Genomic DNA, 13,378 nt, shown 5'->3' on the forward strand with positions numbered 1-13,378 from the left:
TGGTAGTGTTACTTATAAGAATATTTAAATACCTTGTTATATATCTCACATGGCTTGGTTAAAATCAATTTCCACTTGGTTAACTCTGACAGCTTTTCCAGAAGCAGCCAAATTACCTTGAGGGCACAGTGTAAGGAAGTGGGCCCTCTCCTTACGCTGGGGATCCGTTCTGGGAAAATCCGCCTATGCTTGAGCCCCATATGAAATAATGGGACACGTGCTGATTCAATTGCTGATTCAAAGCGAGAGCTTGCAGTCCAGCTAGGTATGCTGGACCCAAATGAAAGAGACAAAGATGGTATACCTTTGACTGCTCGTGTTGTATTTGTTTTTGGCCCAGACAAGAAACTCAAACTCTCTATCCTGTATCCAGCAACAACTGGTAGAAACTTTGATGAGATTCTAAGAGTAGTTGACTCTCTTCAGCTAACAGCTACTAAGAAGGTTGCTACCCCTGTTGATTGGAAGGGCCCTCCGTTCTGGTAGTCAAGGGTTCCTGTCTCAGCCCAGGATTTCCTCTGCCCCATCCCGGATTCGCCCCTTTTCACTTGCTGCCCCTCACTCCTGGAACCTTCTTCCTCCACAAGCAAGAGCCATCACTTCATTAACCAGCTTCAAAACGGAGTTGAAAACCATCCTATTCAGAGAAGCCTTCCCAGGCATCGCATAATTGTCGCTTACTATCTGATGTTCTGTTGTTGGCTGTTTATCGATCCATTTCCTGTATTGCTATGTACTATATATGTATTATCCTACTTGTGAGTATGTATTTTCCCTGGAAAATGATTAACCTTCCATTTTGAAGCCAAGCCCTCCCTTCAGTCCATCTGCCTTGGTCCAGGCCTCGGAGGTTGAGAGGAACTGCTGGACCTCTTACCCTTTCCCGCCACCACTCCCTTCTCCTTCTGTGTCATGTCTTTTTAGATTGTAAGCCTGAGGGCAGGGAACTGTCTAACTAAAAGGATTGCATGTACAGCGCTGTGTAAATTTACAGCGCTTCATAAATAAAGGTTAATAATAATAATAATAAGAGCATGTGACAACAAAGTCAAGAGCGACAACAAAGAAAAGGCACCTGGCTTTTAAAATAAATAAAAAAAACTAAATCAAAGATTAGCCCTAAACAGAATATACCTGCTAAAATGAGCATACACAACTTACATAAAACCTGTAACAATGGATTTAGCTCCCCAAAAATAGTTGCCCTGGAGGAACACCCAAAACCTCAAGAGAATAACAAGAATGTTACTTACACAATGGAGTTTATCACACGGAGGGATATTGGAAATATAATCAGTGATTAACCTACCAAAATCACACCATTGTGCTAACAGTTTTCACATGACGTCATATTCAAAGCACTATTATCCAGGGAATATCCAGTGATAATAGTGAAACTGCACTAATGGGTTTCACAGAACACTGAGATTAAATGTAATTAAAGTGCCCTTATCTCGTGAATACTTTTACAGATGACAATAATGTTTTTCAAAATATATATATTTAAGTTGTGTGTTTATATAAAAGGAACAAACCACAACATAGTTTTTAAAGACCATATGGTAAAGGAATGTTGTATTAAAATGCATTGTACTTATACTTCCAAAATGGCAATGTTCTATTTATTATATGTTACTGTAAGCCCACTTGCCAAGCTGTGTCACTAACTTGGGGAAAGGGCATTCTCTCTGCAAAGTGCTGTACTTTTACAAAGCCAATAACAAAATTTCAAGTTTTCTTTTTAATAACAGCACTCTCTCCACAGTAGCTCCTTACTGAAAATGCACATGTTAAAAAATGTTCCCCACCTCCAAAAAATCAGATTATTAACCAGCTCTCCCTTCTCTAGCTTCTGTTGGCTTTTGCACTGCTAAGTCTTCTTTCTTCTTCTCATAAACCTTTAAGAGATATTCATCAGGCTTGATTTCCTTTTCCTGTAACTCAGACATGATCTTTTCCAGCCTTTCCAGTGTCCTAGCGCTCTGTAGCTTCCGAGTGGTAATATACAAAGTAAATTCCTCCAAGCCCATCAGTTTACAAGTATCAACCTCACAGATATCTCTCACATCTTTGTTTTTATTCACCTGTGGGAAGAAAACAAGGCCTGACATTTTCTCCAGCTCTTCGATGCTAACTTGGAATTCCAGCAGCTGATGGTCAAAGCTGATCGGGTTGTTGGGTACCACAAAGGCTCCAAGTACCAAAGGTTCTGTGGATGTTTCACTGCGTCTGGCAAGGATCACTTTGTACAAATGCGAAGGTACAGCCACATCATCTTTTCCAATTACCTATCAGCAGAGCAGAGAGATTGTATCACTAAAGCTCATTTGAAAGTAGGCCACAATCCATCCATATCTAGAAGTAATATTTTCTATGTAATGTGCAACTGGCAGAAAGATGAAAGGCAACACTGTATTTGAAATCGTTGGCACCCCAGTATTTGACCAGTTCTAACACTGATACAGAGCATCCAAAACAGAGTCAAGGTAGCAACTACAATGTTCCCACACATGAAAGAAAATGAACATGGTAAAAGGAAAGACAATTCAGCTCTTTCTATACTTTGACAAGGAGACAAAAGCAGATGTTGCAGGACAGATTGTAAAGAACTAATAAATATTCTGTGAAGGCTCATATACGCTATCACTATCTTGATGAAATACCTATATGCTCTCTTCTCTTTTCCAGGAAATCCTGAGAACTGTAGCTTTGTCAGAGCTAAAATGTCTAAAATGCTCTCAAAGTGCATGCAATATGCCAACAATATGTTGCAATACACATTACACATACAATATGTTACAATACACATTACTTTTTTCTGTTTTATATTACTAGCCCCTTTCGAAGATGCTAGCATAATACAAAACTTGGGATCTCAATCTTTGCTGCCAGCAGACACTCAGTGGAAACAACTTAGGCTCAGTCCTTGGTTTATTTTACCCCTTAACTTGAGCTTTTTTCCGCCTGAAAATTGCATTTGTACTTTTACAGAATTTGGGGTTTTTCCCAAGTCTAGTGGAAAAACTACAGACAAAACTCACCCTTGTAAATGGATAGATGTTTTGGCCCCATGAAGATTAGTACTCCCATAATGAGACTCTTAGTCTAAATGATTCCCTACTAAACAACTCTCAAGCTGGATTGAAGGATGTCAAGACAATTCAAACTCTTAATAAAACATGGTCAGTTGCAATTACAGAAAAACTGACCAGACATTTTCACATGATCAGAGGAGAAATAAAGGAGGACAGCTTTGTAGCAACTTGGTTTCCATTTTTAATTTTATTGTTTATTTACTAAGATATTTATATCCTGCCTCCCTGTATTTTCAAGGACTGACTGGTGAAGATGGACCCCCAACTAATCAATTGGGTTTTTGGCAGAGCTGATACTAATATTACAGAAACAGAATAACTGATAATAGGCATTTCGTACTGGTGTAAGGATGTACAGAAACAGAAATGTATGTATTTAATTTAATTAAATACCTTTCTCCCAGTCTGGGGAAGTATTATTTCTAGGTGTTTTGATCTGATGATGTATGGCTATATTTCACATATTGTTATGCTCATAGTGATAATTTTGGAGGGATTATTAAATTAAAAAAATTAAAATGGCAATTTAAACCAGTTAAATTTGTACTAGAGTCAGTATGTGGTTGTGGTTTGAGCACTGGACTATGACTCTGGAGACCAGGAGTCTCCACTTAGCCATGGAAACCCCCAGGTGACCTTGGGCAAGTCACTCTCTTTCAGCCTCAGAGGAAGGCAAAAGCAAATCCCCTCTAAACAAATCAAGCTATGAAAACCTCTGATAGGTTCATCTTATGGTAGACATAAGTAAGAAATAATCTGAAGGCACACAACACCAACAAGGTGTACTTACTATACAGCTTGTTGGAAACATTGCAGGAAAACACTAATGGGTTAAAAAGATACTGTGCACATCAACACTGATGTCTGGCTTTTGCTCAAAGATTGGTCCACTACACTGATTGCACAAGTTTCCTCTTGCACCCTATACAACTGATTTGTTATTAACTTGATCAAAATGAAGATTTACTGTGATTGCAGGAACAAACAATATTTACTAAAGACAGGTGAATTTTATTTATGACACATATGGTTGTTTTCCTTGCAGTACCAAACAGTTAGAGCAAATTACTCCACTTAAAAATAACTTTTTAAAATCAATATATTAGCACCATATAAACCAAGAGGTGCACTCAAATTTACACCCACAGTTAGTCCTATATATGGGAGTTGATTGTTACTCCTTTATCAGAGCTACCAAATGAAGAACTGTAAATCATGTTGCCACATATCCAAGGCTGAATGAAGCATGAACAATGTATGTGCTTTTTAAAAGGCTGCTTCACCATGACTCCATGTTGCATTGTATGAACTATATATTTGTACATATACTTACACAAGCACATAGGCTTAGGGAAACACTGCATTCCCTTATTCCCAGGTACTGTACAAGCATAGGAAGATCAGTCTGGTCTCAAACGGAATTAAATGTTTGTTTTAAATCTTCTGTTCATTCTGGAATTCTCACATTGATTTTCTTCTTATACATTTGCCCTCTTGAACCTCTTTCTTTCAATATATCTTGTAAGTCCGGGACACACAGAGAGCTCTATAGATGCTCTAGCTTTCCTGATCTGTTTGCTGTTACAGAATGTTCCTTGTGCACAGCGTGGAACCCTGAACTTAGAGAGAACTGAGCACTTCTGTATACACAGAGCTTCAACACTCCCATAGCTCTATCAGAATAACTGGAGTGGCTGCAATAATGTTTAAAGAATGAATACTCTTAGCTTACCAGCTATGGCAGTACTTCATTATAATGGGAGGCAGAAAGATCTTGCACAGTAGTGGAGAACCTTTTTACAAGCATAAACAGCCTTCCTTCCACCAAGTTAGCTATGCAGCAACAGACTTCTTATAATAGTAGTGCATTCTTTATACAAGTACTGTATACTGTTCTACATGATTGCTAAGTCGAAGCAAGCTGGAAAAAAATCAGTTTGCTAATAAGCTTTGGCTTTATAAGTGTTAAAGTGCTGTCTTCATTCTGAGAAGTAGAACGAACAAGTGAACAAGCTTGGGATGCTAAATATTTGAAGCCTGAGTGCCATCTAGTGGATATCCTGGTCTAACTACATCATTCAAAAGTTTTACATCTATCACCAACATCTAGATCCAACGCATTATTTCTTTTGATGCTTGCCTAAGAAGAGAGAAACATATGCTTTTATGGTGAGTGAAGAAAAAAAATCTGATATTATCAATGCACACATCTCTATTTCTTGTGATTATCTACAAAGAATGATGGAAGAGTTAGCTGATGCACCAAGAACATATACTGGACAGAGAACAGCAGTGGCCTTTAGTGATGACTATGGCTTGTTGCAGTTAAAAGACAGCATAACCTAAAGGGGGAAAAAATACAAAATGAAATGATGTGATTCTGTCCCATGTTATGCTTCAATGGAATTCCAGGGTACTAAAAAGAAAACTTGAATAGCATGTCATATTTAACTTTTCATCAAACGCCTGTCAATATAGTTGCTTGTTTGTTTTGTGGATATTTCGGGCTATGTGGCCATGTTCTAAAAGAGTTTTTTCCTGACGTTTTGCCAGCAGCTGTGGCTGCCATCTTCAGAGAACACTTCCATTCCAGCATTCTCTGAAGATGCCAGCCACAGATGTTGGTGAAATGTCAGGAAAAACTCTTCTAGAACATGGCCAAATAGCCCGAAAAACCAACAAAAAACTATGGATGCTGGATGTGAAAGCCTTTGACTTCAAACTGTCAAATCCCTTCTGAATGGCAAGAAATTTTTATGGTGCTTCAGTGTTCCCATCTATGCAAAAAAAATTGTTAATAAATATAATTTTTGAAAGTTTATTTATCAAACACATTTTGTAAACCTCATTCTTGAGGAATTATTAGATAATTCCTAGTTTGAGGCAAAAAGAGGGCTATAAAAATAAAGCCAGTAACAGTAATAATCTGAATGCATACTGTTTTTCTTTCCACATACATACATTTGAGTCTAACCTTTGGCATAAACAAAACAATGGCAGGTTACAAACCGCCACTTATGACGCGCTCCGTGCATGCTAGGGTTAGGAAGGGGCACGCTAGGGTTAGGAAGAGTCGCTCCTTCCTAACCGGCTCTGGCCCCAACACGCGCGGAGCGCGTCGTAAATAGCAGTGACCATCCACATGGGCGCCGCCATTTTGACATCTTGGGCGCATAGCGTCCAGACATGTTGCAGTGGAAGTGACGCTGTGAGGGCGCACTTTGCCCCTCGCGGTACCACTTCCGCGTTTGAAAAGGAGCGCCATTTCGGCGCTCCTTTTTCGTTGCGCCAGGAAGCCTCGCGGTCTGGCCACTGGGGCTTCCCTCTGCAGCGAATGGCAGCGGCGGGAGAACGGCCACTTGAGGGCGGTCTGTAACCCGCCAATGAATTTGAACTTAATGCTTATTGAAATATAGAGAACTGGGGCTATATTTATTCTTTTCAACTATTCTTGTATTCAGTACAGACAAACACAAGGTATGGGAAGTCAAAAACCAAAGTACTGTTCATCCATGTCAGGGTTTGCCCCCAAAGTGAAAAGAAAACTGCCACAAAAGAGGGCAATGGCAACAGAAAATGGGAAAGGAAATAGGAACTGGAAGTGAGATATACAGAATGTGTCTTATGTCATATTTATCAACCTACCTTACCCTGTTGAGTTCCAGGGCCTTTCAAATTACAAAATTACAATGCTGTGATTCCACTTTAATTGTCTTGACTACTTCCTATGAAATCCTGGAATATGTAGTATAAGGAGGGGGGATCCAGAATTATCAGCTAAGGCGCTCTAGCATTTCACCAAACTACAACCAAACGTACTGTGCAATGAAGCCACTGTCTTTGTGTGTATCTCTGCTAACAGACTGGAATTGGTGAATATAATTCAATGGCATCATGGCACTATACGTTTATTAATACAAGAATCCTCACTATTGACATATAACAAAAGAAATCTTCTCAAAGAGAGTTTTGAACCCGGGAAACACACTTTTGGTAACCAGATTTATTGCTTTCATACATCGACACTAACATAACACTGTGAACATCTGAAAGACCAGTACCATCTTGCCCAGCATTTTGAAAATATAGGGCAAGGGGCATGGTTTGCAACTTTCTGGAGTCTATCATATTCGATCTCACTCCTACAACTTTATAAATATGCTTTATAACTTCAAGGCTTTAATACCAGTCGGCTCTGCATCTGAAGTAGGTTTATATCCACAAAAGCTCATACTAAAATAAAAACCAGTTAGTCTTAAAGGTGCTGCCACAATCCTTTTTTTTTTTATTCCTCCCCCTTCCTCTTTTTTATGCTGCAAGAGACTAAACCCCTGGGCAGACCAGCCTTAAAGGCCGGCTTGGGGGTGGAATCAGAGTGAAGTGTTCATATTATGCACATCCCAGCTCAGCCCCCAGGGCAGCGTGATGCTGCACACTGCTCCACACGGTGCATGGGGCGCCAAAGGAGCGCCGTAAAGCTGTGGCACTACGGCTATTGCGTCCTTTGCAATAGGTTGCAAAAAGGAGCTGCTTTGCATGCTGTGGTCCCGATCTGGCCTTTCCAGGGCACAAAAAGGAGCCGCTTTTTGCAAAATAGTGTCTGGTTCGGGAACATTAACTTCAGCAATGTTAGATGGTGAACTGTCTGTGTATGGCTGCCCCAGATCATTGCATCACTACCTCTCATGAAATAAGTACTTCCTCTTAGTTCTTTTGGGACAGAATCTATTCAGCATGTACTTACTGCTTTTCCATCTTTGGGCAAGAGGAGACCAATGGAAAATTAACCCTAATCTAAGTTCCCTGTTGCTCAGAATAAAAAGAAAAAGTTGATTTCTGGAGGTTTTGTGACAACAGGAAGGCTCATTAGCTAGTACATGACAAATAATGAATTGAAATTGGACATGGGTACCACCTTTTAGCCAGCAGCTATAGCAGTGTTTAAAGGCAACAAATAACTAATTTTATCAATTGGGAGGTCCTCCTACATCAGGTATGGTGCTTCAGGGAAGCAAGGAGTACAGCATTGGCCTGTGGCTGCCAACCTTGGTCATCCATACTGTAGATTCCCTAGCAAGGAAACATTCATGAAGCTGACACTGTGGATGACACAAAACTGGAATGCCTCACGAAGAGCTAGAAAAGATGCACTAGGTTTCACACAACCTGTCCTTTGTATAGGTACACCACCAAGAATCGTCTAGTCTGCAGGGATGGTTGACATATGACTTTGGGGCACTGAAAGTGCTGATATGGCACATCTGCGCCCTCCTTTGCAATACTACATGATTATTCTCAGCTGAACTCCAAGTAGTCACAGAACCAAGTATTTCACACAGCTGACTGATTTTGATCTTATTCCTTCTTCACCTGGGTGAGCATGGCTGAACTTATAGCTTCCTTACAGCAGTTCAAATCTCCTTATTTGTTCCTGTACCTCTACAAAAGATAGCCTCTAAGTTCATTGTGACATATTAGATTCTCCTTTTAAGCCTGGCAACAATAATTCTTTGGTGGTTCCAGCCTCCTGAATGTGCATTAGCAAAACCTATGTTTTTCCTTGCATAGCTAAGGAATTGTTGTTGACCATTTTCAGCTTTCCACATTATCTGAAACATTTGATAGCTTTCCTTTTTATCTCTTTCGGTTGTTTAGATAAATGATAGGTCAAACTGTAATCAGATTGAGTCATGTCTCCTAAAGTGACAAAGCTAAATATCATATTCTGTCTCAGAATAGATGCAGATGTCTGGGAAAGAACAATGTGTGTATCAGGCAAAGGGCAAGGCTTAAAGGGACAATGACAAAGAAATAATCCAAATAAGATTTGCAAAGCAGGATGTTTTGCATGAAAATTTGGGGTCTGGCTTTGGGAGAAGGTGATTGTGGACAACATAACAACCAAATTCTGCTATGTAGGTTTGCAGCCGTTGTTAGAAATATCCTCTCTGAAGTGTTTTATTTCTCAGTGAAAGGGAGGAAATTGTCTCCTTGACCTTTTGTGGGCTGCAACTGTGTGCAAATTTGAAACTAATATGATGCCACTATTTCAATTTTCAGCCATCCCCCCCTCCCCAACAGTATTTCAGAGGAGTTGGGGAAGGTGAAGTGAGTCTTTTGCAGGAATTTGGAGGCAAAAAAAGCCAGAAAACAAAAACGCATTTGGGAGGTCAGAGAGCTTAGCAGTGACGTATTGGTGAATTAAGGGCCACCTGCAGCTCACAGGTCACACTTTCCTCTTCCTTGTTGTAGCATGGCTGCAGGACCAAAGTAGTCTACAAAGCATAAACAGATGTCTCCTTAATTTTGAGACCTAACAATTAAGCTACTTTTGATTAATCAATTGCAACCTTCATCGAATAAATTACCCATTACGTGTTGCAGTTCTATTTATTATTAACTTCACAAAAAATTGTTTTTGTGGTTTTTTTTCCGGTTAAGCGACTGTGTTCTGGAAGAATGTATTCCTGACGTTTCGCTAGCATGGAGGTGAGTGGGGTATATCTACTGTGTGGCTCTTGGTTGAGAGGAAGTGATTTACATGTTAATTGGTCTGTTGGTCTGTTGTTGAATGGCAAGGCCTCAGGGTGTCTTATTTAACTAGTGATCCATAGTCTGCTGGGAAAAACACCTGACCATGGATGGTTTTCATTTGCATTTGCTGGGTCTTAATTTTGGTGTTTTTTGGAACTGGTAGCCGAACTTTGTTTACTTCACAGGTTTCTTCTTTCCTGTAGAAGGTTTCTATGTGTTTGTGAATTTCACTGGCTTCTCTGTGCATTCTGGCTTGATAGTTTGTTGGATACTGCATAATTTATAACAAAACAGAAACTAAACAAACATAAAACCCACACAATGCCATAATAATATAATATAAAAGTCAGAATGCACAGGGAAGCCATTGAAATCCACATACACCTAGACAAACTGAACAGGAAAGAAGAAACCCTTAAAGTGAACAAAGTTTGGCTACTAGTCCTAAAAAACACCAAAATCAAGACTGAGCCCATGCAAATGAAAACCACATAGGGTCAGGGGGATTTTGCAGCAGACAACTAATCAAATGGACCCCCTGAGGCCTTGCTGGTCAACAACAGACCAACACACAGATTAACATGCAAACCACTTCCTCTCAACCAAGGGTCACACAGTATATAAACCCCACTCACTTCTATGCCACCATTCTCTGTAGATGCCAGCCACAGATGCTGGTGAAACGTCAGGAATAAACTCTTCCAGAACACGACCACATAGCCCGAAAACTCCACAAAAACTATGGATGCCGGTGATGAAAGCCTTCAACTTTACTTTCCAAACATTATTATCGACATCTCTAGGAATACGTGAGCTAAATAAAGACAGTTTGACATGTATTTTATGTTCTGGTCACAGCATGTGGGATTTTATGCAACACAAACTGGCACTAATTATCTAGCGAAGAAAACAAACAGACATTCCTAAATGAATATAGTTAAATAATACTTTAAAAATCAGAAGGGTCAAAATGGCAAATGACGTGGACTTCTGAAAAGGAGGGAAAGGCACAAAGTAGCATACAAGCTTGACTATGGAAAGAAAATTAATTTTCACCTAGCCTTTCTTCCAATGGGCAACAGTAAAGCTTTGTTTGCTTAATATATCCCAGATACAATATTTTTGGCATTTTAATGACCTTGTGTAGAATATCACATAACTCTTATCCAGTTGTACCCATTATAACAGAACAGACAAATGGAGAAAGACATCTTAAAAGGAAGACGTTTACTTTGTTGCCAATAGGAACAGGCAGAGTGTAAAAAGAAATTTATCAAGGTCTTAAGGGAGTCAGTGCCCTCTAGTGAAAGGATGATGCAATGCCACTGTAGTAAACAAAATTAGTGGAATTTGATGTGCTTTTGTCATAGTGGGCTTGCCTTAGCGATGGCAATTACCTAAGACTTCTGCAGGATACAGTCAATAGAAATCAAATTCTTCCTGGACTTGGATGCCAGTGCATGTTATGCAACCCTACATAGTTCTCCTTACATCAGGGGCAATATTGTTAAATACGTTAAACCAACATGTGCAGGCATTCTTTTTGTGGCCTGGTGACTTTCTTTCCCAAGAGAGCTTTATAATCAGTGAGATCTTGGGCAGAACTCTGCACACTAAGGAAAAGAAACTTGTTCCACCCCATCCTCCAAAGACATTGCTCAGCTACAGTTGAGACTGCACCTTAAGGATTCCTGTGCCAAAACAAAGTAAAGAGCTAGCTAGTCACACATTCTATTTCTAATAGTGACCATCCAGGTGTCCCAAAGATGCTCTCAATCAAGGTTGAGAGTACATTCCTCTGTTGGACTATCTTCCTATGAAAGATCTAATTTGTTTTTAAAGCTGCTAGTGCCCACAGCCTGTGTCAATTTTTAATTATGTAATGCACAGATAACAATGTCCACTGGTTTAATTGCACCCAGGTGTACTGGATGACCTTAGGATTCTAGTGTTTTGAAAAAGAATAACTGAAATTTTCAAAGTGAGTCAGTCAGAAAGATGTGAGCAAAGTGCAATTCATAGGCTGTTCTTCTGGCCCCTAGGGGTGTTTCCCCCCCCCCCCCCAAATTTCAGAAAGAAATTGCACCCAAATGACTTCTAGGAGATGTGGAGATCATTTCCACATATTTGGAGGTACCCCAGGGGAGTCAAACAATTTGCAATTTTTTTTCAAAACCAGGGTTGTTGTTTTTGCCACAAATGCTCTCTATGTTCTAGATATCCATTTTCAGTAATTAGGCAACACAAGACCTAATAAGATGCACATGTGGAGTTTGTTCTCGAGTTTATTCTCCAGTGGAAAGGAGAAGCCAGGCATAGTCAGACATGCATTCTAGACTTTAGGAGAGCTGATTGCAGAAAACTTAGAGAAGAATTGAGGGTGATCCCATACTATGGGATCACTATGGGAATACTAAAACAGAGGGGAGTTCAGGACGGACGGGAGTTTCTCAAAAGGGAGATACTGAAGGCACAATTTCAAACAGTTCCAGGGAAGAAGAAAAATGGGAGGTGTCTCAAGAAACCAGGATGGATGACTAAGGAACTTTCAACTGAGCTAAGTTTGAAACGGAACATGTATAAGAAATGGAAAAAGAGGGAAATCACGCAAAAGGAATTCAAAGAAATAGCAAGCACATGTAGGGGTAAAGTCAGACAAGCTAAAGCGCAGAATGAACTCAGATTTGCTAGAGAGGTTAAAAACAATATAAAGGGCTTTTTTTGGATATGTCCGCAGCAAAAGTAAGAAGAAGGAAATGGTAGGGCTACTGCATGGAGAAGATGGCAAAATGCTAACAGGGGACAGAGAAAAGGCAGAATTACTCAACACTTTCTTTGCCTCAGTCTCCTCAGAAAAGGAAAAGGGTGCTCAACCTGAGGATAATGGAGCAGAGGACAGAATAGAGGAATTTCAGCACAGAATAAGTAAAGAGATAGTATAGGAATAACTTGTTAATCTAAATGAATTTAAGTCTCCAGGACCAGATGAACTACATCCAAGGATATTATAAGAACTGGCAAATGTAATATCGGAGCCATTGGCAATAATCTTTGAAAACTCCTGGAAAACAGGAAGAGCCAAGCCAGAGCGGGAGGAGGGCAAACGTGGCCCCATCTTCAAAAAGGTGAAAAAAAAAAGAGGATCCCAACAATTATCGTCCAGTTAGTCTGACATCAATACCAGGAAAGATTCTAGAGAAGATCATTAAACAGAGAGTCTGTGAACATCTAGAAGACAATGCCATAATCACAAAAAGTCAACACGGGTTTCAGAGAAACAAGTCATGCCAGACAAATCTAATTTCTTTCTTTGATAAAATTACCAGCTTGTTAGATGAAGGGAATGCTGTGGATATAGTATATCTTGATTTCAGCAAGGCTTTTGACAGGGTTCCCCATGACATTCTTGAAAACAAGCTTGTAAAATGAGGGCTAGACAAGGTAACTGTTATATGGATTTGGAATTGGTTGACTGGCTGAACCCAAAGGGTGCTCAACAATGGCTCCTTTTCATCCCAGAGAGAAGTGACCAGAGGGGTCCCACAGGTTTCTGTCCTAGAGCCAGTGTTATTCAACATCTTTATCAATGGCTTGGATGTCAGAATTGGGGGCATACTCATCAAATTTGCAGAGAACACCAAATTAGGAGGAATAGCTAATACTCCAGAGGACAGGATCAAAATTCAAAATGACCTGAATAGACTAGAAAACTGGGCCAAAGCTAACAAAATGAAATTCAACACGGAGAA

General features: G+C 39.9%; 1 protein-coding gene across 3 annotated transcripts in view; it reads right to left on the minus strand.

Annotated features, from left to right (window-relative positions):
• Positions 1 to 1,245: 1,245 nt before the first annotated feature.
• EXOG (exo/endonuclease G) overlaps positions 1,246 to 13,378 on the minus strand; it is a 29,989-nt gene continuing 17,856 nt past the window's right edge. For all 3 annotated transcript variants that reach the window (XM_042471190.1, XM_042471189.1, XM_042471191.1), the window contains one exon: positions 1,246 to 2,288. In XM_042471190.1, coding sequence (XP_042327124.1) covers positions 1,827 to 2,288 — 462 coding nt within the window. In that variant the 3' untranslated portion in view covers positions 1,246 to 1,826. The remainder of the gene's footprint in view (positions 2,289 to 13,378) is intronic.

This window comes from Sceloporus undulatus, chromosome 6 (genome assembly GCF_019175285.1).
Source record: "Sceloporus undulatus isolate JIND9_A2432 ecotype Alabama chromosome 6, SceUnd_v1.1, whole genome shotgun sequence".
NCBI lineage: Eukaryota > Metazoa > Chordata > Lepidosauria > Squamata > Phrynosomatidae > Sceloporus > Sceloporus undulatus.